Source organism: Dendropsophus ebraccatus, chromosome 3, assembly GCF_027789765.1.
Source record: "Dendropsophus ebraccatus isolate aDenEbr1 chromosome 3, aDenEbr1.pat, whole genome shotgun sequence".
NCBI lineage: Eukaryota > Metazoa > Chordata > Amphibia > Anura > Hylidae > Dendropsophus > Dendropsophus ebraccatus.
This window is the reverse complement of record NC_091456.1, coordinates 165971121-165998410: the sequence shown is the minus strand read 5'-3', so window position 1 is coordinate 165998410 and position 27290 is coordinate 165971121. Positions and strand designations below refer to the sequence as shown.

General features: G+C 44.0%; 2 protein-coding genes across 2 annotated transcripts in view; both read left to right on the top strand.

Moving 5' to 3' along the window:
• LOC138787557 (uncharacterized) overlaps window positions 1–1799 on the top strand; it is a 2306-nt gene extending 507 nt beyond the window's left edge. The window contains exon 2 of the mRNA XM_069964905.1: window positions 1–1799. This exon is cut by the window's left edge and continues 227 nt beyond it. Within this exon, the coding sequence (XP_069821006.1) occupies window positions 1–884 (884 nt within the window). The 3' untranslated portion in view covers window positions 885–1799.
• Window positions 1–27290, top strand: part of NNT (nicotinamide nucleotide transhydrogenase) — a 73270-nt gene that overhangs the window by 18696 nt on the left and 27284 nt on the right. Inside the window, exons 4-15 of the mRNA XM_069963051.1 lie at window positions 4692–4909; window positions 5991–6078; window positions 7501–7589; window positions 8210–8397; window positions 9744–9877; window positions 10008–10199; window positions 14109–14262; window positions 14348–14509; window positions 18368–18478; window positions 20481–20626; window positions 24945–25140; window positions 26569–26802. Coding sequence (XP_069819152.1) covers window positions 4692–4909; window positions 5991–6078; window positions 7501–7589; window positions 8210–8397; window positions 9744–9877; window positions 10008–10199; window positions 14109–14262; window positions 14348–14509; window positions 18368–18478; window positions 20481–20626; window positions 24945–25140; window positions 26569–26802 — 1912 coding nt within the window. The remainder of the gene's footprint in view (window positions 1–4691; window positions 4910–5990; window positions 6079–7500; window positions 7590–8209; window positions 8398–9743; window positions 9878–10007; window positions 10200–14108; window positions 14263–14347; window positions 14510–18367; window positions 18479–20480; window positions 20627–24944; window positions 25141–26568; window positions 26803–27290) is intronic.

The window sequence follows — 27290 nt, the reverse complement described above, 5'->3', positions numbered from 1 at the left end:
AGGCTGTTAGAAATACTATGAAAGTGGAGGAATTCAAGGAACAACTGTCTGTACAGGACAAAATGTTTGAGGGTCTGGCTCCTAGGAAAAAGAAAGTATTTCCATTACATAAGAATATTAAGGACTTAATCCAGAGGGAGTGGAATAAGCCAGACCGGAAGTTCTTTGTTCCCAGAACCCTCAAACGAAAGTATCCGTTTGATGAGATAGAAACGGAATATTGGGACAGGCCCCCTATGGTGGATCCAGCAGTAGCAAAAATTTGTAAAGGGGCCTTCCTTCCATTTGAGGATACTGGAGTGTTGAGAGACCCAATGGATAAAAAGGCTGATGGGTTTCTTAGAAAGAGTTGGGAGGCGACAGCGGCTTTATTTAAGCCTGTTGCAGCTACTACTTCGGTTGCTAGGTCAGTAAAGATGTGGTTAACTGACCTTGAGTCTAGTATTAAAGATGGTACTCCTAGAGATGAATTAATTAAGTCTCTCCCATCTCTTGCTAATGCCTTAGACTTTATGTCAGATGCATCTGATGACGCACTCAGACTTATAGCAAAATCCACGGCTTTCTCTAATTCAGCCCGTAGGGCTTTATGGATTAAGGACTGGAAAGGGGACATGGCCTCCAAATCACGCCTCTGTGCTATGCCATGTCAAGGTCAATTTCTCTTTGGCCCAGCCCTGGACACTGTCTTGGAGAAGGCATCTGACAGGAAGAAGGGGTTCCCTTCAGTTGGGCCTCCTCCGGCTAAACGGCCCTTTCGTGGCAAGGGTAGGGGGGGAGCCCAATCTTCCTCATCTAGGGGGAAAAACTGGAAAGCACAGGGGAAAAGCAAAAATTTTTTGTTTCCCAAAAATGCGACAAGTAAAAAAGATGACAAGCAATGACGCCAGGCCACCTGTGGGGGGACGCTTGACCCTATTTCACCCAGAATGGGAAAAGATAAGCAGCAGCAGATGGGTGTTAGATTCAATAAATGTTGGTCTAAAACTAAAGATGTCGTCTCTCCCAGGTGGTCGTTTTGTCATTACAGATCTCAACAGGGATCCTCAAAAGCAGTCAGCTCTAGAATTAGAGATCCAGTCTCTTCTCCTAAAAAAGGTACTAGTCCCAGTCCCTCAGTCAGAGATAGGGAAGGGTTTCTACTCAACCCTATTTTTAGTAAAGAAACCCAATGGAACGTTCCGAACTATTATAAATCTGAAAGACCTAAATCAGCATTTATGCTACGAGAGGTTCAGGATGGAAACGATTCAATCGACCATCCTGAATCTCTCGAAGGACTGTTTTATGATGACACTGGACCTGAGAGATGCATATTATCATGTTCCAATTTTTCAGAGTCATCAGAAATACTTAAGAGTGGCAGTCCGAATCCAAAAGGAGATACGTCACTATCAGTTCCAGGCCCTCCCTTTCGGGCTTTGTCAGGCTCCCAGAGCCTTTACAAAGATTATTTCAGAGGTAATGGCCCACATAAGGGAGAGGGATGTGCTGATAGTCCCGTATCTGGACGATTTTTTGATCATAGGCCCTTCAGTAGAGATACTGACTCAACAGGGACTACTGGTACAGGAAATTTTAGCCAAACTAGGTCTAGAAGTAAATCTAGAGAAATCTTGTCTAGTACCAAGTCAGATATGTTCCTTCCTAGGGATCAGCCTCAATTCAATAGTCCAGACGTCTTTTCTCCCCCCGCAGAAAGTCTCAAACCTAGTATCACGGGTGATGGAATTAAAGAGAAGGGGCTCCTGCACCATCAGACAAGCAATGTCGGTTCTGGGGTTAATGACCTCAGCCATTCCAGGCGTTTGTTGGGCCCAATACCACTCCAGGAGGCTCCAGGCTCAGATTCTGGAGGTTTGGGACAAACACAGGTCTTCCCTGGAGATGCAGTTCTCCCTATCTCCACAGGTTTTGAGGTCGCTGGAGTGGTGGTTGGATCCCCAGAATCTATCCAGAGGTGTCCTCTGGGAAAAGGAGGAGATCTTCCAGATCACGACAGATGCCAGGCCAGGAGGGTGGGGAGCCCATGCGGAGGCCCTTCTGTTGCAGGGAAAATGGAATCCCAGGGAGGCAGAAGATCCACAAAATGTCAGGGAACTAAGAGCAGTGTTTTTTGCCCTGTTAGGCAGTTTAGGAAAGATAGAAGGGAAACATGTAAGAATACTGACGGACAACTCCACAGTAGTGGCTTACCTCAACCATCAGGGGGGGACGAGATCAGACAAGCTCATGAAAGTGTCTCACTTCATTTTCAGGTTGGTAGAACAGAAGATTCTTTCCCTATCGGCCCTCCACCTGAAGGGTTCAGAGAACGTGACCGCAGACTATCTGAGCAAAGTCTCTCTGAATCAGTCAGAATGGTGCCTCAGTCGGACAGTGTTCAGACAGATCACGGAATTATGGGGGAATCCAGTGATAGACCTGTTTGCCAACAGAGCCAATCGTCAAGTTCAGAGATTCTACTCTCTGAATCCAGTAGAGATGCCGTCAGGAGTGGACGCATTTGCTCAGGATTGGAGCAGAGATCTACTATATGCCTTTCCCCCCATACGTATGCTTCCCAGAATGCTAAGAAAGGTGAGGACAGACAGGGCCCTTATAATAGTCATTGCTCCCTTTTGGCCAAGAAGGGTATGGTTTTCCTGGCTGAGGAAACTCTCAATAGCCAGGCCATGGGTTCTTCCAGAGACCCAGGATCTCCTATTCCAGGGCCCAGTTCTGCATCCCACATCGCAGCATCTTCATCTGACGGCCTGGCTGTTGAGAGGCAACTAATGATGGATAGAGGTCTGTCCCCATCAGTTATTGATACACTCTTAGCTAGCAGAAAGAAAGTTACTTCACAGATCTACCTAAGGACGTGGAAAGTTTTTTGTAGGTTTATGGGATCTCCGATTAATGTCCTCAATCCACCTGACATAACCAAGATTCTAGAATTTCTACAAAAGGGTCTAGAATTAGGGCTAAGCACCAGTACCCTAAAGGTACAAATTTCAGCTTTAAGCGCTCTGTTTGACTTTCGTATTGCAGACCACCAATGGATAAAAAGATTTATAAAAGCATCAGACAGACTCAGACCCACAGTAAGATCAAACATCCCTCCATGGGATCTAAATATAGTGTTGTCGGCCCTGGCCCTCCCTCCTTTTGAACCTTTAGAGGAGCTTTCAGAGAAAAATCTATCCCTAAAACTTGCCTTTTTATTAGCTATAACTACGGCTAGGAGGGTAGGAGAGATTTCAGCCCTGTCTATTATCCATCCTTATATGACGGTACTAGAGGATAGAATCATTTTATCTCCTGATCCAGCTTTTTTACCCAAGGTGGTTACAGATTTCCACCGATCGCAGCAGGTAATTCTACCCTCCTTCTGTCCCGATCCAAAGAATGAGGGAGAACGTAGATTCCACAATCTGGATGTAAGACGTTGTCTCTTATTCTACCTGGAAAAAACTAAGGATTGGAGGAAATCTCAGAGGTTACTCCTTCTATTTCAGGGAAAGAATAGAGGTCAGGCTGCCTCCTCTAGATCGGTAGCTAGATGGATTAAGGAGGCCATTAGCTTAGCATACTCCTCGTCAGGATTAGCCCCTCCAAGGGCTTTTGGGGCTCATTCAACCAGGGCAATCTCGACATCTTGGGCAGAAAGAGCAGCAGCATCAATATCTCAGATCTGTAGAGCAGCCACCTGGAGCTCACCACACACCTTTTTTAAGCATTATAGACTGCAGCTTCCAGGGTCAGAAGACCTTTCCTTTGGGAGAAAGGTGCTTCAGGCTGTAGTCCCTCCCTAATAAGAAAGCCTATTCTAGTCTCCAGGGGTGCTGTCATAGGGCGAATAGGGAAAACGTAAATTACTCACCGGTAATTGTTTTTCTGTGAGCCCATGACAGCACCCCTCATAATACCCACCCAGAAAGAGAGATATATAATGTATTATAAATTGAAATCGTACAAATTGGAAAGAGGGAATAAGAGTTATAAGAAGTAAGGAGAAATGAAGATAAAATTAAACCTTAGCTTCTTTTTTCATTTTTTTCATTTTTTCAGCCCAAACAAGGGCAGATGGAAAAAGATTTTTCTCCGTGGAGGGGAAGGTGTTTTCTCTGCTGGAGAGCAGAGCTCTGTTTTATTCTAGATTCCTGAAAACTTGTTGTGAACTGGAGTTTGGGGTCGGTCCTGCCCCTTTTAAAGCTTTCATCCTTGGCGGCTGTTTCCTGTCTTTTGGGAAGGGGAAGGACGCTCTCCAGGGGTGCTGTCATGGGCTCACAGAAAAACAATTACCGGTGAGTAATTTACGTTTTTGCAACAGCTGGAGGGCCAAAGGTTCACCATCCCTGATCTATGTGATATTGTAATTATTTATTATGTGTTTTGGACAGTGCTAGTAGTAAGATAATGGTCTGTTTTTAAGTGATTTTTTTTTTTTAATCTTGTTGGAGGTCTTTGTATTTTAAGATAATAATTATGCTTGGTTGTGCAGTCCATATATACCTGTTTGTCTTTTCTTGGGATATTGTAATACCACACGCAACCTGAGGACACGGGCGGAGCTTTTTTTTTTTCTTTTTTTTTTTAAGAGGGTAGCTGTGCTTTTCCTAAAATGATCACCTCTTTTTTTTTTTCTTTTTTTTTCTTATATTGTATATCAGTCTCTGACACTGTGATTTGTTACTCCTCTCCTCCAGGTGCGCGCACCGATGCTGAATCCAGCGCTGGGCGTCCATGAAGTGGACCTCCTGAAACCATCCTCCACCCTTATCAGCTTTATTTACCCTGCGCAAAACTCTGATCTTTTGAACAAACTTTCAGAGAAGAAGACGACGGTGCTGGCCATGGACCAGGTGCCACGTGTCACCATCGCACAGGGATATGATGCTCTGAGCTCCATGGCAAACATTGCAGGGTGAGGAGGCTTTGATGCGTATTTGACTCCCGCTTTGTACCATGACATGGGCATTGAGCAATGGGTATTATGCAGTGGACACATTATCCACTAGCACACCCATTCTGTATATTAGTCTTGTGTGCCCTTTGCACAGACTTCTGCCCTGTATGACAGATGTTAGAGGTCCTAGTATTTCAGTACCTATGGCCGCCTTCATGTGCAGATTTTTGATCAGTATCTAGGTTAAGCATTAGAAATCGAATCAATACAGAGAAACTACAAGGAAACACTATATATCTTTTCCTCGTTTTAGGCTGTGTTCACACATACAGGTTCCACAGCAGATTTGATGCTGTGTTCAGTTATTTAGTTACATTGATATCTGCACCATCAAATCTGCTGTGGATCCTATACATGTGAATGCACCCTTAAATTATTCCTAATTTTGGTGTAAATGGGCACCATCACCGATGAATGGAGCCAGGAGAAGTGCTCATCTATGCTCTTCTCTCCCTGACTTGTTGTCTTTTCAGTCTGTGGTCCATTGTCTGTCTATAGTCCATTGTCTTTTACAGTGAGCCAGAGTGAAGCAGTCAGCCGTGCGCTTCTACTGGATCTATCTAATGATCATTGGGGGTCTGAATACCCGTGCTGATCAGCTTTTCGGTGCAGCAGTACACAGTGAATGGAGTTTGTCTCCATTTATTCTATAGCGGTGTGAACTGTAACTACGGCTCACTTTCCATTTAAGGGAATAGGGGCTGAGCTGCCCTTACTAATTGCCACAATGAACAGAGACAACTTCCTTCGCTGTTTATTGCGGAGTTGAACAACTGATCGGTGTGGGTGCTGGCAGCTTGCTCAATAGTACATTTTGCCTGGAAAATCCCTTTAACCTTTTCCAATAGATAACATAGCATGTTAAATAGTACCAAAAACCGCCAAGCCTTTATATGACTTTACCAGCAGAAGAAGGAAAAGGTTATGGCTGTTGGAAAACAGGGAATAAAGACAAAAAAAATTCTTCGCTAAATTTTGCTATTAGGGGAGGGGGGTTAATAAATAGATTCTCATGCTTTGTGCTTTCTGTTTCTTGCAGGTATAAAGCGGTTGTCTTGGCTGCCAACAACTTTGGACGCTTTTTTACCGGTCAGATCACCGCAGCCGGGAAGGTCCCACCCGCAAAGGTAAAAAAACATTGTCAGCTTCTTTTGTCATTTTGAAAACAGCCAGCAGATGGCGACATTGCACCAGCTGACCAGACTGCAGTCTTTGGCATCGCTCCTCGCTGTTTATTGTGCTTATTTTACGGTGTGCACTCAGTTGTTCTGATCCAGATGTAGCTTGCAATGCTGCACCTGCTCCTGCTTGTAATATGGCCATTTAAAAAAAAAATCAAATCAACCTCTTTTCTAAGAAATGCCGTCAGGTCCTTGCAGCAGCCATAACATCCAATAGATTGAGATATCTGATGCTGACAGTTTACCAATGAATGTGTATGATATGCGAGGCTGCATTCACTTAATAGTGGGCACGATGCTGAGGGGGTACGTACCCAATCAAGGACTATACATTGCTCCCCAAGGATTGTCTGTGTATGACTGGTTTGGACTTCATTGATATTTTTGCCCAGTATTCCTTAAGAGAATCACTGTATGTGAATCCCAGCCAGACATGAGTCACCTGTCTGAAGTTCCTGCACTGCTCCTGTTTGTACTGTCTCTATGCGCTCACAGCACAGAGAGCGGTCCTATCTGGCCAGGAGATGCTTCTGCATAGCAATAAACACCTGGGACTTTTTTTCTTGCCATCTGATCAATGAATCAGAAAAGGAAGTTTTTCTATTTAGACTATTCTGGTCTTTTCTTTAAAATAAACATCCTATCTGGAACCTGGACTGGTCTGGAACCCATCAAAAGCGACACTGTGTGCGGTAACTGCAGTCCTTGAATGACTTTACTGCATTTCCTTTTATACCTGGAGAATGGGTACGGGTTTACATGGTGCGATGCTTAGTGGTCACACAAGGCAGGTTTATTCTGAAAAATAAAATAAAAAATTGGGCCAGTGTCTTATTCATTCTTCTGTAAATCCAGCAAATTTACTTTTAGCAAAAGAAATGTTTTTCCGACTAACCACCCGACATATCCTAAGGTATATGGTCAAGAGAGGTCATTATGTTTTCTGTTTTCCCAACATCTAAAGCAGGGTTGGGGAACCTTCGGCCCTCCAGCTGTTGCAAAACAACAATTTCCATCATGCCTGATCAGCATGATGGGAATTGTTGTTTTGCAACAGCTGGAGGGCTGAAGGTTCCCAGCCCGGGATCTAAAGAGTGGGTACAGGCAACATCTGTTAGAAGGGACTGCTTTACTCCATTGAGCAGTGTTTCTAATGTGTATCGCTAGCTGATAAGGCTGCAACTCTCATTACTTCCCGATAGACAAAGTCTATTAAGGTATGATGGGCGTTGTAGTTTTACAGTCATAGTGTGATATGCGTGACTCCAGCCATTTTCCCCAAATTGGTGATTAACCCGATTTGTTCATACAAGTTCTGTAGGAGGACAGTATAGTGATAGAACTAAAAGGGTCTTGTCTTTTTTCTAGGTTCTTATTATCGGCGGCGGTGTTGCCGGTCTGGCTTCTGCGGGAGCTGCTAAGTCTATGGGTGCCATCGTTCGTGGATTTGATACCAGGTAGAAAATAGTTTCACTTTAAAGTGTTACTTTCTATCAGCCGGTTAAGAGCATCTTACCTGCTCATAGGACCCTATAGGGCACAGGGTGCTGAGGAAGAGGGTACATTTCTGTGATAATAGGAGTTTCATTGTTTTGGTGCACTAGGATGAGGCTACCGCCCCCAGTGCACTTGCCCCCTCCTCCTAATGATTGTCAGCAGAGCTAGTTAGCCAGTAGTCCCGCCCCCAGTGCACCAAGATGACTTGGATTAAACTCCTAATATTACGGAAACAGCGCCCGGGGTGAAGGTAAGAAACTTGCCTTCATACTTGGCACCCTGTGTCCTGTCGGGGGTTATCAGCAGGTTAGATACTTCTTAAATCCTTAAATCAATTCCTAATAATAATGCATTAGTATGCTGCAGAAACAATAGGGCATTATTCTAGGTCCAGCAACTTGCTGAAAGTTTCTATTTAGACGTCTTTTTCTTTTTTGTAATTGCCTAAAGTAGATCCTTTCTGTAAAGAATACATTCTTGATTTCCTGGTGGTATCATCCTCTGCTTTAATGTGACAGTATATAACCAATGGACAATCTTTGTGGTGCGACTCATTGACTCTCCCCCTTGTATGATGCAGGGCTGCGGCTTTAGAGCAGTTTAAGTCTATCGGGGCTGAACCTCTGGAGGTGGACTTGAAGGAATCCGGAGAGGGACAGGGCGGTTATGCTAAAGAAATGTCCAAGGAGTTCATAGACGCAGAAATGAAGCTCTTCACCAAGCAATGTCAAGATGTGGACATTATCATCACTACCGCCCTCATTCCAGGTACAAATGTGAGGGGAAAAGTGGTAAATAACTTCCTCATGAGATCACTAATATAGGAGTACTGAGGTTATCCCCTATCCACAGGTTAGGCGGTGACAAACTTGGTTTGGGAGTGTAGTCCATCACTCCATTTCTTCTCTATGTGGCTTCTGTACATTGCAGAGCTTGGCAATGCACAGAGACCCATAGAGAATGAACAGGGCACTGCCTTGTATTTAATCCATTTCATGACCATTTTCTCCCCTTTCTTGGGTCCCAATGTTCGGATCTCCACTGATCAGCTTGTTATGCCCTGTCTACATAACTTCTTAAAAGTGGGAATAACCCTTTGGGTGCGTTCACACCTACAGGATCCGCAGCAGATTTGATGGTGCAGATTTGATGCTGTGTTCAGTTATTTAAATGTAATCTGCTGCGGATCCGCAGCAGAAAATACGCTGCGGATCCTGTAAGTGTGAACGTACCCTTTAAGTGGTTGTGGTGGTGAAGATACCTTGTGTCTAGGCCATGCAGCTTTCATAACTTTTTGGTCAGGCATGTTATAAAAGTGATGTTGGGGTTCTATCTGCGAGACTCCCCCCATCTGTGCTAAAAAAAAAAAAAGATGGGGCTCAGATGAAGACCATATGAGTAATTTTTCATTATCAAGATCATTGGAAAGGACGACACATCTCTTTGACTGCCTGTTTTGTGATGGATTTATGGGCGGAGTGACCTGTATAGATGGAGTGCACTTGGCTGCTCTTTCAGTCTCTCTGATATTCCTATTCATCTCCACACAGACAGTACAGTTTTGGCATTTGCAGCCACTAATTATGGTGGTGGAGATCATAGAGGACTGACTTGCATAACTTTTTATAAGCTGTTTGCTTGATGCAGACAACTGGCCTATTTTAGATCTTTTTATTGCTTTCTAGTTTTAGGGTATGTTCATGCTTATATGCTGCAGGTTTCACCTAATAAAATCAGCTGGTTAAAGGGGTATTCCAACCTAAAACTAACTTGTTCCCTATCCACAGGATAGGGGACATGTAAGAGATCGTGTGGACTCTGACCTCTGTTAACCGCCACCCAGGATCTCCTATCGGTCTGCGGCTCTTTTGTTATGAATAGATCTACAAGTACGGCACGTGTGCTTCGACTATTCGTTCTCTATGGAGCCGCCTGAAAGAGCCTAGTGCTGTTCTCTGCTCTTTCTGGCGGCTTCATAGAGAATGAATAGAGCCGCAGATATGGAGATATGAACATACCCTTAGAGTTAGCACACACTAAGCTCAGTTTTTCTGCCTGCAGCTTCCATTTACATTGCGATAAGATATGGTAACTGTCCTATGTTATGTATGCAGGTAAGAGGGCGCCCATCTTGTTCCGCAAAGACATGATTGAATTAATGAAAGAAGGCTCGGTTGTGGTGGACCTGGCGTCTGAGGCTGGCGGAAACATTGAGACTACCAAGCCCGGGGAGCTGTATGTTCATAAGGTATGTCGCCTATACAAATTATTGCCACCTAGATTTGGATACAGAGAACAAAAGATATTGTGGCTGGATGATGTGTGTGTTTGTGTAAAAAGTTTTCTTTCTCCCATTTTAATATGCCATTTTTCTCTAGGGAGTGACACACGTTGGCTACACAGACTTACCAAGCCGAATGGCAACACAAGCTAGCACCCTGTACTCCAACAACATCATAAAGCTGCTAAAGGCCATCAGTCCGGACAAGGAGTACTTCCACTATGAGATCAAGGATCAGTTTGACTACGGCACCATGGATCATGTGATCAGAGGCACAGTGGTCATGAAGGTAAGTGCTCTGATGGTGCGCCTCCTTGCTCACGCTCATCCCCCAGCCTTTCTTGGTTGACATACAGGGCTCTATATAAAGGAGAGACTGGAGGTGGGCCAGGTAATAGCACTTTAGTATCTCAGCCCTGCCTCCTCAACACTTGGCTAAAAAAAGAGCAATTTTATAAGGTTGATGGCTACCACCACCTATTCCAGTTTTTAGCTCTTAGGAGCAAATAGAGCTGATGGATTCCCTCCTTTAATGTCTTTAAAGCAACTCTGTACCCACAATCTGACCCCCCCCCCAAACCACTTGTACCTTTGGATAGCTGCTTTTAATCCAAGCTTTCTCCTGGGGTCCGTTCGGCAGGTGATGCAGTTATTATCCTAAAAAACAACTTTTAAACTTGCAGACCCGTGCCCAATGGGAGTATCTGTGCCCTAACTTTGCACCACCCCTCTATCCCTACGCCACACCCTCTTCATCATTAGGAATGCCACTGGAACATTTTCTCCTGTCTGAACATTGCACAGGTGCCTTAACGATCCAGCACATGTTCAGTATTTAAACAGCTGAGGAATAGGAGACAATCTGCCTGGAGCATTCCTAATGATGAAGAGGGTGGGGAGGAGGGACAGAGAGGGTGTGCCAGCCTAATGCATACACAATCTAAGCCCTGGCCATTGGGCATGGGGCTGCCAGTTTAATGGTGCGTTCACACCTACAGGATCTGCAGCTGATTTTCTGCAGCAGATTTCATTTAAATAACTGAACACAGCATCAAATCTGCTGCAGATCTGCTGCAGATCCTGTAGGTGTGAACGCACCCTAAAAGTGTTTTTTTTTAGACAATAACTGCATCACCTGCCAAACGGACCCCAGAACAGATCTTGGAGGAAAAGCAGTTATCTGAAGGTACAAGCGGTTTGGGTGGGTCAGATGGTGTGAGTCGCTTTAAGCTCACTTTAACCTCTTTGAATCAGCCATTTGGTTATATAGGATTCTACTGCTCATGCCCCGTACAATAGGAATGTATATATGTTCCTGGTGGGAGTAGGTTTTAATGTGTGCGGGGTCGCATTAAAGAGAACCTGTCACCGTGGACGCAGGCACAAAGCCCGCCCTACCCCCGATGCAGCCCCCAGATACTTACCCTTTCCGACGAGTCCCATTCCTGGGGCCGGCACTCGGGATGAAGATATCAGTGCCTGAAGCCGTGAGCCGTCACGGCCAGCTCCAGTAATGGGACTCGTTGGAAAGGGTAAGGATCCGGGGGCTGCACTGGGGGGTCGGGCGGGCTCTGTGTCCGCATCCCTGGTGACAGGTTCCCTTTAATGTGCCAGGAGCCGGCCATAATGACAGGCAGCCATGGTCATGCAGCTGCCTGTTATTAACCCCTTAAATGCTGCGATCTCTAGCGATCAAGGCGTTTAAGGAAGTCAGTGACAGGAGCTGCTTCTGTCTTGAACTGATCAATTAGTTTTTCTGACAGGCGAAACAACCTCCCCCAATAAAGGTTAAAATACATGTAAAATAAAAAAAATATGTTAAAATAAATAAACCTATTTGGTATTGCAGTGTGTAGAATGATCTGATCTATTAAATGGATGCTATGGTTCCCGCACAGTGAGCGATGTAAGGGTATGTTCACACGGAGCCAAAGTGGTGGAATTCCATGGCGGAGAGATCAATTGACCTGTCAAATTTTTGAGCGGAGAGCAACGAAAGCGGAGGTGCGCAAGCCCTCCCATAGAGACGCTGTGTGACAGAGGCAGGTGGGAATTCCGCAGCTTTTGCTCCGTATGAACATACCCTAAAGAGGAAAAGACACCAGGATTGCTGATTCCTGATTATTTTTTTTATTGTCATATATCAGAAAAAAGATGAATTAAGTCATTCAAATTTACATTTTATACCAATATGTTACCAATAAAAACTATAGAACATGATGCAAAAAATAGGCCCCCAGTCAGCCCTTTAGGTGGAAAAATAGAAGCATTCTGTTTTTTAGAAGGTGAGGAGGAGCACTGCTTCAGTGTGACCTGGACATGCGTTGGTCACGAAGGGGTAAGTAAAGGTATTGCCCATCAGAAAACCCCTTCGACAATCTGTTTTTCACCCTGTCTCTGCATGTAGAAATGTCCATTTATCGACTGGCATTGCTCACTAGAGCTGTAAGTGCTAGTGGGGCCCAAAGTAGGAGGATCTCCTTTTGTGGCCTGTATATAGCCTAGGTGTACATGCATCATTGCACATGCTTGATTCCACTGTATTCTATGAGATAGAGAGATAGATATATGGTAGATAAAATATATATTAGAATGTATTTTTTTTTTTCTTTCCTGTAAAGGTTCGTCTGCAGTTGATTTGCACTTCTGCTTTGTAGAGCCCAGGCCTCATCTCCTTCCAAAAGTGCATACGTTTTAATACAGAGTTGAAAGTACATAACATTTTATTAAATGTCTCGGTGAAAGCCCAATAGGCGCATTAATAACTGGCTGCCATCATGGCTGCCCCTGCCAAGTCTTACTATAGCCAGGGTTGTGTTCAGTCTAGGCCCGGGTGACGCAGGCCTTCATTTCCTATCTGCTTTGTGTTTGCGCACAGTGTAATTGTACGTCTCCCATGCCAGGTCTGCTTTAATAAACTATTTTTGGTTGACGTGTGAGCCGTTCCAAAACAATTGCTTGCTCTTTTGTTTGAAAAGCAGCGGCATATAACAATAACTCGGCAATAGGCGAAACGTGAGGCCATAAATCACAAGCGGCTACGTTTTCACTGTTGTTTTAATGTGGCATTGGATCTTATTAAAAATAAGGGGGCAGACAGCTGAATATATACAGAGTGTAATATATAATTTATAGCGCTGAATGAAAGTGCTTATTACTATCAGGTGATGGGTTGTTGGTCGGGGTGTGCGGGTGGCGGTAGGGGTCGGGGAGAAAGCATCATTGTATATGTAGCGGCGAAGACTAAAATAGCCTATATTGTGTTATATTACATTCAGGGGTTATAAAACCCTTTGCATAGATGCCCCAGGGGAAGATGCTGATGTACGAACATTGATCATTATTAACTCCAGATACATGCAGCAAGTTTTAGATTAGGGTTACAATCACAGCAAGTCCTTTACTAGGCCTCAGTTACCATGGCGATGGTGCCCTGCAGCTGGACACCATAGAGGAAGGCAAGCTAACTACCTAGATGCCATGGTCACTGTTGACTGTGGCATCTAGGGGATTAAATGGCAAATATTGGAGTTATGCTTTATCCAAGCTGCTAATGGCAGACGTTGGGAATTCCTATCTCAGGAAGTTATCCCCAATCCACAGGAGCTGATCATGGGGGTCCTAAATTTTATAATTTAGAAAGCTTCCCCTAGGTAAATTGTTGCCTTGTTTGGCATATCTACTAATATCAAGTACATCTGTCAAACTGCTAAAAACTTGATGTTTTCCGCTGGACAAGCTGGGTGACAATCCAGTATGGCAGCTAGTGTGTTAAAGGGGTACTCCAGTCACGACCAATCGCCGGGGAGGGCGTAGGTAAAAACAATAATATCCATTTCGGTCCCTGGCTGCTTCCTGGCAGGACATTGCTACAGCTGCTAAATGGCTGAGAGTACCTGTCTACGTCACATTTCAAGTCCCATCTCAGACCAGGAAACTGGATGCGGGCGGCAGCGCTGCAGCCGGGGAGGTAAGTGGATGTTATTGTTTTCACCCATCCCCTCCTTGGTGATTGTGAAAAATGGGTTCTTACTGGAGTATCCCTTTAAGAGTCCAGAATAGCTAATCTGCAACCTTTCCCCTTACACTCATGTATCACTGAACATAACTAAGTGGGCAGCTCAGGAGCCTGGGGAAACTGGATCACCTCACTTCTGAAGTCTGTTTCTGAAATTTCCAATTTTACTTTTCGATTTAGGACGGGAAAACCATCTTCCCAGCGCCACAGCCCAATAACATCCCGGTCGCGGCACCTGTAAAACAGAAGTCTGTGGCTGAACTGGAAGCTGAGAAGGCTTCTGCTATTTCCCCTTTTAGGAAGACCATGACGAATGCCACAGCATACACTGCAGGTATGGAGATACTGTGCCGGACATATTCATCATATGGGAAGGAAGGGGAGTGTTTGCTATATTCACATTTATTTCTTCCCACTAGGCCTCGGCACCCTGTTGGGTCTCGGTATTGCCTCGCCTCATTCTGCCTTTACTCAGATGGTGACAACATTTGGCCTGGCTGGGATTGTGGGGTACCACACCGTGTGGGGCGTCACTCCTGCCCTGCACTCCCCACTCATGTCTGTAACTAATGCTATCTCAGGTAAGAGCCACGTTGTGTCCAGTCTTTCTATGTATTCCTGGTGGGTCTTGTGGATTAGCAATATCAAATGTTACTATGCCGTTCTTCCCATTTTCTGAATAAATAAACGTATTTGCTATGGACGTGTCCGTAATCTGTTGAAGTATTAAATTATCAGATCCCTGATCTTGCATAGTAAATGGCGCAAGCGCAAAAACCCACCAGGGTGCAAAATTGCAGCTTTTTGGTCACATCAAATCGGGAAAAATTGTAATAAAAAGTGATAGAAAAGTCACATATGCAAGCAAGCTACCGATAGAAAGTACCGATCATGACGGAAAGAACGATTACTCAAATAGCCCCATAGACGAAAAAAAAAATAAAAGCGTTATAAGGATGGTAATAGAGTAATTTTAAACACATAGTTTTTTTTTTTTTTTAAAAAAAAGGTTTTACTTTTCTTTAAAGCAGTCAAATAAAATAAAAGTTATAGAAGTTGCCTATTGTTGTAATCGTGCTGACTTGTCAGTATAGGGTAAACACCAAAACCCCCCAAAATGGAAAAAAAAATACTTTATAGTAATTTTGCACACCCTCGCACTTATTTGAGTTGAGAATGGTAACATAGGGTGTCTCTTTTACACTCTTTCTTTTATCTAATGCATAAGCCTTCTGATCTAAACCATACAACCTAGTAAAATGTTTTCCCTGGATCTATTCTTTAGATTGATTGTTTAGTCTTTTCTGCTCACCCCTAACCCTCCTCTTCTGTTCAGTCCGGTTATTCCGCAGCCTCTTGTGTTCATTAGAAGCAGTGTTATTAGCCAGCGCTCTGCAGTGCTGCAATGTGCGTCCTGCTGGGTGATCAGACCTCATGCAGAGGATTGTGGTCTATGAAGTAAAGCTGTAATATAAATCCAGCTATAGCCGCAACTTCTCAATCCCAATAAATAATTCTTTTCAGAAATAGAGAAAAAAAAATCATACAGCGTGTTATGGTAATTTTTTAACATTTCACAGATTTTACAATGTATTTTATTATTTATGTATATGTTCCCTGAGGAAGGAGCCAGCGAGGCGCAGAAACACGTTGTTCAAGTTCGTGCACAATAGTAGTAGTAATAAGGTTGCTGGGGGTAAAGTGCACTACCTGACACTGCCAGATAAAAGTGTGAAAAATACCATCCAAAGATTTTACACTGGTGTAACTCTGGTCTTGTTGTGGCCATATGATGGCCACAAATCCTGTGGTCTGATGGCCTGAATTAAGGGCCCTATTGCATGGGGCGATTATCATGCGCATTATTGTTAATGATTTTGTTTAAATGCAGGTAACGATCAAACGACTAATGAGAAATTATTCATCGTGTGCTTTGTGCTGGCACCAAAATCATTGTTAAAAGGGGTACTCCAGCGAAAATCTTTTTCTTTCAAATCAACTGGTTTCAGAAAGTTTTATATAGATTTATACTTCTATTCTATTTAAAAATCTCAAGTCTTTCCATACTTATCAGCTGCTGTATGTTATGCAGGAAGTGTTGATTTCTTTTCAGTCTGACACAATGCTCTCTGCTGTCTCTGCTCCAAGACAGGAACTGTCCAGAACAGGAGAGGTTTTCTATGAGGATTTGCTGCTACTCTGGACAGTTCCTGTCTCGGCCAGAGATGTCAGCAGAGAGCACTGTGTCAGACTGAAAAGAAAACAACATTTCCTACAGGACAGGAGATTTTTAAATAGAGGTAAATTACAAATCTATATAACTTTCTGAAACCAGTTGATGTGAAGAGAAATTTTTTTTGGTGGAGAACTCCTTTAATCGTTCGCTAATCTTTTAGTGCATTTCCACATCGTTCCTCCATTTGCTGCGATCAGACGGATTCAACGATTGTAGTAAGGATGGTAGTAACGACTGTAACTAACGACTATCGTTCTGTGTAACATAGTGTACGATTTTAGGTTAACAATAAGGGTACGTTCACACGTACCGGATCCGCAGCAGATTTCCTGCTGCGGATCTGCAGCTGATCCGCAGCAGATTTCATCTAAATAATGAACATAGCATCAAATCTGCACCATCAAATCTGCTGCGGATCCTTAACGTGTGAACGCACCCTTAACCCCTTAGCGACCCATGACGTATCTGGTACGTCATGGTGCCGCGGGGGGTGTTCAGCGGTGTTAAGCGGCACCGATCCCGGCTGCAATCTGCAGTGCCTCTATTAGCCGGCGCGGGTCCCATTGCCGCGCCGGCTAATTAAGCACTTCAATGCAGCTGTCAAACCTGACAGCTGCATTGAAGTGCTTTATGCACAACATCCCTGGTGTCTAGTGGGTCGGATCTTCCCCCCCCCCCCGCGATCGCATCCGTTTTTCTGGCCGGCCCAGGCCTCAGCGTCGCACTGACGCTGATCCTGGCTCGGCAATAGATTGCTATGGCCTGCAGCAGGCCATAGCAATCTATCACCGATATGATGGATAATTGCTGTGTATATACACAGCATTGATCTCTATGAGAGATCGGTGCTTTGTATACACAAGCCCCCCAGGGGGGCTTCTAGTTTATGTAAAAAAAAAAAGTAAAAAAGTGTTATTAATAAAAAATCCCCTCCCCTAATAAAAGTCTAAATCACCCCCTTTTCCCATTTTATAAATATAAATTATTAAATAAATAAATAAACATATTTGGTATCGCCGCGCGCTTAATCGCCCGAACTATTAATTAATCACATTCCTGATCTCGTACGGTAAACGGCCTCAGCGCAAAAAAATTCCAAAGTGCAAAATCGCGCATTTTTGGTCGCATCAAATCCAGAAAAAATGTAATAAGTGATCAAAAGTCGTATATGCGTAATCAAGGTACCGATAGGAAGTACATGTCATGGCGCAAAAACTGACACCTCACACAGCCCCATAGACTAAAGGATAAAAGCGCTATAAGCCTGGGAAGGGAGCGATTTTAAGGAACGTATATTTGTTAACAATGGTTTGAATTTTTTAAAAGCCATCAGATAAAAGAAAAGTTATACATGTTATATATCATTGTAATCGTAACAACTTGAGGAACATGCATAACCAGTCAGTTTTACCATAGGGTGAACGGCGTAAATGCAAAACTCCCCGAAATCAAAACAAATTCGTTTTTTTTTTTTCAATTTGACAGCGCAAATGATTTTTTTTCTGGTTTCGCAGCATATTTTATGGAAAAATAATGCCTGTCATTGCAAAGTACAATTGGTTTCGCAAAAAATAAGGGCTCATATGGGTCTCTAGGTGAAAAAATGCAAGAGCTATGGACTTTTAAACATAAAGTGGAAAAAGCAAAAGTGCAAAAACGAAAATTGGCTTTGACCTTAAGGGGGTAATGATCTAGTTTGCGACCGTTTAATCGTTAAAAATTGCTTTGTCCAATAGGACCCTAACAGCATCACAGATCACTATGATTACACAACTGTCAAACTGGAAATCTTGAGCTCGCCGTGTGCTTTGTCATGGTGGCGTCACACACCTTTGCTGCCATTACCAGCAATACCAGACCTAATCTTCTCCTCATAGTGGTCACAATGGTAAACTTTACAGGTGACTGTGAAATAATCTGTTGATATGTGACCTGCTGTGCTGACACCTAGTGGCCACTTATTAGAATGTTATTTTTCTTTTAAAGAAGGAAAGTAGAAAAAATTGCCATGTATGCATGTTCTCCTGTGTAATAATAATCACCTAGCAATACCATTAGATTGGTTTAACAGTGTTCAGGTAGGTACCATTACACCATATATGAACAGGTGATTTCTCTCATACTGTCCTAGTTTATGTACCCATGCCTGTTGGGGAGGGGGCTCTATAGAGCTTTTATTGATATTGTCTTGTTGTTTGTGTAGGTCTGACAGCTGTCGGTGGTCTGGCACTGATGGGTGGTAGTTACGTCCCCTCCAGCACCGCTGAACTCCTGGCTGTACTCGCAGCGTTCGTGTCTTCTATCAACATTGCAGGTAACGTCATAGCTGGGGCAGGTTTATAGGAGTGATGCGGTAACTACATATTCTTCAGTTGTTAAGGAAATGTACATTCTGTATGGCATGTAGGCATGGGGCCTGTCTATACATTGTACGAAGTATTCCCAGGATACACTTTTTGTATATGGCATAGTAGAATGGGAACATTGGACTTGACTGACAATCCTATCATCTCTGTCAACAAGGCTGTATCCCCTTTAATCTTAGGTTACAGGTAGCATGTACGCAGCACACTTCCTGCAAAGAATTTCCATATGGAAAATCTGCAAGGTTTACTGTAGCAGTAAGAGTGATGTCATTTTAAAGGGGTTGGACACTAAATAATTAAACTAGTTGGGGTGCTGTATTAGAAATGGGATGCAGAGTACTCACCCACAGTAGCTCCCTGTGTGCCCCATAGCTCATATATCAGAAACCCCCTCCCCCACGCTTTGCCATCCACCCCTTTAAGAACAGGACTGGTTCTTCATAGAGGGAAAGACACTCATTGTAGCTGCCCTGGGACTGTAACTGGGGCCTCACCGGTCCTTATTCTCAGAATTCTCAAACATTAAATATAAAAAGAAGTTTTTAAAACCAGTGACCATTTTTTTCATACGCATTTATAGTGGGCTCCAAGATTACGTATAGGGAGGCCATAAGTAAATCCCCTTCAGGTCATAGTGTAAGAAGTTTATGTACATGAATGATTATACTTTTGGGAAGAGAAATATAATATATATAGGGATCATTTTGCGCTATCTTGAGCTTCTCATGGTCAGCTGGATGGATTGCTGCTGAGAACCTTCCCCGTGGACATACGATGGGGGTAAGGAGGTCCCAGTGTAACAAGGAAAGTGATTTTATTGGCATCGGCGTCAGCATTCTTCAATAATCAATCCAATATGGAAAATTATATGCAGCTAATTGAGCCAGATTGTCGTCTTGCCAGGATATTGCTTTCCCTTGCTCACTGTCTTTGTGTAAGTAATTCTTTAAATGGTTGTCACAGAAGGAGCCAAGCTCTGTACTGAAAATCTAAAGCAGCAGTGTACAATATGTAAAGCTTGGCTGGATTATTCCTTCTAACAGTACTGTGCTGTGGATGATGGGGAACGTCAGAGACACGGAACATGATCAGGGCCGCTATAGCAAGGTGTTCATATGGTCCGGGATAGTACTGGGCCACAATGCAGCTGTGACCAGTGAACACCCTTCGCACTATTCACTGATGCACAACATCCCCATAGAGGTCTAAAAAGACACAGTGTAAAATGTTTGACAAATTGTTGTGTCAGCATAGCTTATAGACCTACTCCAGCCATTAACATTTTTTTTTTATATATTGCCGTGGTTGCATAGAAAATTTTAAACACATATTTTTATAGTTTTGCTAAGTCTGGGTGTTAAGAGCCCCACTAACTGTTCATTAGAGCCAGGAGAGGCTCTTGGTTAGGTGCTTCACTCTCTGGCATGCTGCCTTTTCTGTTATACTGAAGGCAACAAGGTCCGTTGTAAGTCTAGACACACAGCCAGGGAGTGAAGAACTTAGACGAGTGCTTCTTCCCCCTTTATCCAACAATTCGTAAGGGTTCTTTTAGGCATCCTGATATGGGGTGGGCCATCTACGGAAGTGATCATGTTTAAGCGCCACACAAAAGAGGTGATTGGCCGAGGATCGGGCGATTTCTCACTACGCGGCTGATCGCTGACACTTTTACACAGGCCGATTATCGGCCTCAGGAGTGTTTCTAGCAATGCTCTGTTGATGATCAACCTGTGTAAAAGGCCTTCAATACTTTTGACACTTCTAGGATGTGTCAAAAGTTTTTCTTAAAGTGACAGGCACACTTTAAACATGTTAAAATCCAACTGCCTGGTCAATCTCTTCCCCAGTACCACTATAGGAAAGGTGCCACATCCAGTACCCATAAGATGGTTAGTGAGTTGATGTGTTTGGCCGCATTTACACTTCTGATTTTCGGCCTTCTTTCTGCAGGTGGTTTTCTGGTGACACAGAGAATGTTGGATATGTTCAAGCGTCCTACTGATCCTCCAGAGTACAACTACCTGTACCTGCTCCCCGGTGGGGTGTTTGTCGGTGGCTATGCCGCTGCACTGAACAGTGGATACAACATTGAGCAGGTGAGGAGGTTCCTGGTGTTAAAGTCTGTGAATTGTATTTTTTAGTTGAACCTTAAGAGTGCGTTCACACCTACAGGATCCACAGCGGATTTTCATGCTGCGAGTTTGCAGCGAAATCAGCTGCGGATCCTGTACTATGAAGCTCAATGGGTCCCATATAGGCAACGGATCCGCTGCCTGCATGGGACCCGGCCCCTTTAACCCCTGCGCCGCCGCTGGCCGCCCGCAGCTTGCAGCCCCGGCCCCCTTAAACACCCGCACGCCCAATCGCCGCATCAGCGCCCCCCCGCACGCCCGATCGCAGCCCCGGCCCTGAGCGTACATCACCTGCTCGGGCCGTGGCTGTGTGATGCTCCCACATCACACAGCCACGGCCCGAGCAGGTGATGTATGTTGGGGGCTGCGGGGCGGCGATCGTGCCGGCGGGGGGGGGGGTGTTCGGCGGCTCAGCGTGCGGGGGTTTAAGAGGGCCTGGGCTGTAAGCTGCGGCCGGCGGCGGCGCAGGGGTTAAAGGGGCCGGGTCCCATGCATGCACGCTGCCTGTATGGGACCCATTGAGCTTCACAGTACAGGATCTGCAGCTGATTTTGCATGAAAATCCGCTGCGGGTCCGGTAGGTGTGAACGCACCCTAAAGGAGAAGTTCGGCCAAAGTTCTTATTAAGTTATTGTATACCCCCCCCCAAAAAAAGTTATACAAATCCCCAATATACACTTATTACAGGAAATGCACATAAAGGGCTTTCTTCCCTGTACTACTGCATCAAGAATTCACTTCCTGGATAACATGGTGATGTCACTTCCTGGATAACATGGTGATGTCACTTCCTGGATAACATGGTGATGTCACTTCCTGGATAACATGGTGATGTAATGACCCGACTCCCAGAGCTGTGCTGGCTGTGGCTGCTGGAGAGGATGATGGCACACAGGGCACTGAAGGGACACTGAGCATCCCTCTGCCATCCTCTCCAGCAGCCACAGCCCGAGTCGGGAGTTGGGTTGTGACATCATCATGCTATCCAGGAAGTGAAGCCTTGATTCAGTAGTAAGTGCAGGAATAAAAAAGAACTTTATAAGCAATTTCCGTAATAAGTGTATATTGGTGATTTGTATAACTTTTGGGGGGCAATAAAATTTTTTACCGGACTTCTCCTTTAAAGGTGCCCATCTACTCCATCATAGATGAAGCAACAAAAGGCAGTCTGGGTGATTTGTTTAGGGCAGGGATGGGGAACTTTCAGCCCTCCAGCTGTTGCAAAACTACAATTGTCATCATGCCTGGATAGCCAAAGCTTAAGCTTTAGTTTTGCAACAGCTGGAGGGCCGAAGGTTCCCTCATCCCGGGTTTAGGGGGGGTCACTTGTGATTTAAATTTCGTACATGTAAACCTGTAATGCTGCCATACCGCCTCTTGGTCTGTACCTACAATCCAAAGGGGGATGGTTCTCCGCATGCTAATGTTCCGCATGGCTGTTAGCCCAGGTTGGACGTGGATGCAATTCCTTGACATTTAGTAAATAAATAGTCATTGGTCCTGGAGACATAAAATAATGATTCCCTCTTAGAAATAGAAAACCCAACTTCTTAGTCAGCAGAGCTATATCCAGCATCTCCATCCCGAGTGATGTCTTTATTACCTACAGGATTACATACAGTCTGCAGAGGATTTGTTAGCCCCTGTGCCAGGGGAAGGAGCCAGCTGCTCTTGGAATAGTTTTAGGTTTGTCTATTCTACATGTATACGAGGCTGTCCACGTATCTAATAATGTAATAGACCTTATACACAGGATGGCTCACGTACAGATGGCGCCATCCACCACCCCTAATACTATTACTCTGTTTATGATATTTAATAGCTGGTTGGGCAATTTTTATATTTTTCCTTTTTTTTTTTTATTTTTTTTATAAGTATTAAGTAAAAAGGAGGCTTTAAAGCTGGGAATTAGGGGTGACTTGGGCTTCATGGTTCTAGTAACAACATAATCCATAAAGCCGTGTTTAGCAATTTACAGTACAATACATCTGGATGAGATTTTCCAAACCTCACCCACAAGTATAACACATGCAGGAACGCTGCAGATTTTTGGTGAAATGCTGCTCTGCCATGTCAGAACCTGCCCTTATGTCATGTTTACACACAGGCTTTTTTTTCATATCTGTGTTTAAAAAACAAAACAAAAAAACTTTTATGTCCAATAGCAACCAATCAGAGCTCGGATTTCATTTGTTTAAACTGCTGTGGTAAAATGAAAGCTGTGCTGTGATTGGTTGCTATGGGTAACTGCTAACTTGTCTCCTCCTCCTGACATCCTGCTTTTTTCCTCCCATTGGTGACAGCTCGTTGTCTAGGATACAGTCCACCACTCTGCTCTAAAAGCAGTGGTCTAGTTGGGGTATATATGAATGTAACGTAGTGTAGATGTGTAGAGATATAGGGGGAGATTTATCAAACATATGGTGTAAAGTGAAACTGGCCCAGTTGCCCCTACCAACCAGTCAGATTCCACTTTTCATTTTCCAAAGAATCTGTGAGGAATGAAAAGTGGAATCTGGTTGCTAGGGGCAACTGAGGCAGTTTACTTTATACCATGTTTGATAAATCTCTCCCATAGTGTGTGTGTATATATATTAATAAATTAAATAAATATATATATACACACATTATATATATATATATATATATATATATATATATATATATATATATATATATATATATATACACATATACATACACACACACACACACACTCACCGGCCACTTTATTAGGTACACCTGTCCAACTGCACGTTACTACTTAATTTCTAATCAGCCAATCACATGGCGGCAACTCAGTGCATGTAGACATGGTCAAGACAATCTCCTGCAGTTCAAACCGAGCATCAGTATGGGGAAGAAAGAAGAAAGGTGATTTGAGTGCCTTTGAACGGGGCATGGTTGTTGGTGCCAGAAGGGCTGGTCTGAGTATTTCAGAAACTGCTGATCTACTGGGATTTTCACGCCCAACCATCTCTAGGGTTTACAGAGAATGGTCCGAAAAAGAAAAAACATCCAGTGAGCGGCAGTTCTGTGGGCAGAAATGCCTTGTTGATGCCAGAGGTCAGAGGAGAATGGGCAGACTGGTTCGAGCTGATAGAAAGGCAACAGTGACTCAAATAGCCAACCGTTACAACCAAGGTAGGCAGAAGAGCATCTCTGAACGCATAGTACGTCGAACTTTGAGGCAGATGGGCTACAGCAGCAGAAGACCACACCGGGTGCCACTCCTTTCAGCTAAGAACAGGAAACTGAGGCTACAATTTGCACAAGCTCATTGAAATTGGACAGTAGAAGATTGGAAAAACGTTGCCTGGTCTGATGAGTCTCGATTTCTGCTGCGACATTCGGATGGTAGGGTCAGAATTTGGCGTCAACAACATGAAAGCATGGATCCATCCTGCCTTGTATCAACGGTTCAGGCTGGTGGTGGTGGTGTCATGGTGTGGGGAATATTTTCTTGGCACTCTTTGGGCCCCTTGGTACCAATTGAGCATCGTTGCAACGCCACAGCCTACCTGAGTATTGTTGCTGACCATGTCCATCCCTTTATGACCACAATGTACCCAACATCTGATGGCTACTTTCAGCAGGATAATGCGCCATGTCATAAAGCTAGAATCATCTCAGACTGGTTTCTTGAACATGACAATGAGTTCACTGTACTCAAATGGCCTCCACAGTCACCAGATCTCAATCCAATAAAGCATCTTTGGGATGTGGTGGAACGGGAGATTCGCATCATGGATGTGCAGCCGACAAATCTGCGGCAACTGTGGGATGCCATCATGTCAATATGGACCAAAATCTCTGAGGAATGCTTCCAGCACCTTGTTGTATCTATGCCACGAAGAATTGAGGCAGTTCTGAAGGCAAAAGGGGGTCCAACCAGTTACTAGCATGGTGTACCTAATAAAGTGGCCGGTGAGTGTTTGTATATATATATATATATATATATATATATATAATATTATATATATTTAAAAAAAATAATAATAAAATAAAAAATATATATATTCTCTCCCAGCTCTGTGGTTGCACTAGGTCAGGGATTGATAACCTTCAACCCTCCATGCCTGGGCAGAACTCTAGCTTTGGCTGTCCCGACATGATGGGAGTACTGATTTTTGCAACAGCTAGAAGGCCGAAGGTTTCCCATTCCTGAACTAGATGAAGCAATTATGTCTTTACGAGGGAGCTGCCAAGATGTGATGCTATGTATATAGCATATGGAGGTATAAGAGGATTTATAACCCCTCTGTTGGCCGCTTTGTTACAGATGATGTACCTGGGCTCTGGTTTGTGCTGTGTCGGCGCTCTGGCCGGCCTCTCCACTCAGGGCACTGCCCGTCTTGGTAACACACTGGGGATGATAGGAGTCGCTGGAGGAATTGCTGCCACTTTCGGGGCACTGAAGCCAAACCCTGAATTGTTGGCGCAGATGTCAGGAGCCCTGGCGCTTGGTGGCACTATTGGTAAGTCCCTTACTGTTATTTTATAGGAAATTAAAGAGGCTTTTTTTCCCTGCATCTTCCATACAGACCTCAACGGGAAGCCATTACTTCTGTGCTTCCTTTATCCCAATGCTCTCAATTCTTGCAAAAGTCAACAGAAAGTGCAGCCTTATTGGTTGTGTCAGAAATTGGATATCAAAATGGTTGTCCTTCCTGTTGATGTTTTTCAAAATGGCCACCATCAGAAACTGCTTGCCCCAAGAACATTGGGGGGGGGGGGGGGGTGGATTTATCAAGACCAGTATACTGTATGCAAGTCTTAAATAAAACCCCACACACTCCCGTTGGATTCACTGCCACACGGTAGGGGCAGAAATCTACACCTACTCTGGAGCAGATGTAGATTGTTGCCATGATTTGTGTTAGAGAAAAGGCTCAGATTAATGATACATTTCCTCCCAACAACATACAAAACACCAGACAGAGCCTCTTTTAAAGGGCTAACAAACCCCCAAAATGCAGCATTTTTCTGAGCCTCCACTTTAAACTACCCCTGTCCTTGCATGATGTTGTGACTGCACACTTCTTGGAGCCTATATGCTTTTGTTGTTTGGCTCCTTTGTTGTCCAGAGCACATTATTATCTTGACTGATTAAAAAGTCCTATGTAACAAGTGCTTCACTATATGCCTTGTTGACTAGGAAGTCCTATGTAAGGGTCTTTGCTCTGTTGAGCATTGATTAGTAAGCCCTGTGTAAGGAGCGATGCAGTATATTGAGTATTGATCAGTATGTCCTCTAGGAGCGCTGCTCTGGGTGACGTGCTCTTATAAAGGTTACAGGATCATCCATAAAGCCATTTTCCATACGTGTATTAATTCATCTTGACAGGTTTACATAAAAGACCCGCACACTATAACCCCCCCCCCCCTCCTCCATTATCCACATTATTTTATTGTCTGTCTTGCCCCTTTGAAGTAACAGAGTTATTTTAGAAGGAGCAAACTTTTCCAAGCGATTGCCGCACGCCTCCCTTCCTCCCAGGCATGTTGCTGACTTGTTGTTGGGTAGAGAGCTGGAATGTGGGGCCTTTTGATGGCGTGATCCCCGTACAGACCTTTTATCTTCAAATGGCAAATAATCCAGAATGCTGAGCACATTGTCAGGTTGTGCAGCTGCGAGGGGTGTGCACTGACTGTACAGACATCACCATCTTATACCAGTATCTTAAGAGGATAGGAAAGGTGTGCAAACACGTATATACTACTATTTACCTGTATCCACCTAGTACCCAATAGAGAGGGTATTTATGAGGATTAGAAAAAGCACTACTGTCTTGCAAAAACAGCGCCTGCCCTGTCCCAAGGTTATAAAGGGCGTTGTAGTTTTGCTATATCTGAAAAACCACGTGTTGTAAAATACAGTTGTAAATAAAGACTCTCTCTTTCAGGTCTGACAATCGCCAAACGTATCCAGATCTCTGACCTACCACAGCTGGTGGCGGCCTTCCACAGTTTAGTCGGTCTGGCTGCTGTCCTCACCTGTGTAGCCGAGTACATGATTGAGTACCCACACTTTGCCACCGATCCAGCTGCCAACCTCACAAAGATCGTGGCGTACCTGGGCACATACATTGGTGGAGTCACTTTTAGTGGTTCCCTTATCGCCTATGGAAAACTTCAAGGTGAGTGAACACCACAACATTCTGTATACTCACATATTATGGAAGAGACATTAAAGCGTACCTGTCACAAAATTATTCTTTTGAGTGCTGTGTGACAGAAGAGCTGACCATACAATGCTAGCACCCCCAGGATTCTCTACACAATCGCAGTGAAGGGTGACACCTAGTGGCCATATGTATAAAATTGATTTAAACATACAAAACTTAAAATAAAATGGAGCATATTGTAAAACTGCTTGTGATCACAACCCCTGTTGATTTCTTTAAAAAAAATTAAATTTGCAATAGTGCCTCTTTTAGATTTTTAAAGTAAGATGTAAGTTGGGAAGCAGAAGTACTGTGTGATCCCTGGTAACAATGACTGGTGCTATAGGTGTCGTCTATACAGAGGTCTGGGAGTGATTTTCATGTACATGTATTTTGTGCACAGTGTAGATTCTGCATGCCAGGCACCATACACAACTCTGTCTTCACTACTTGTGCCACCC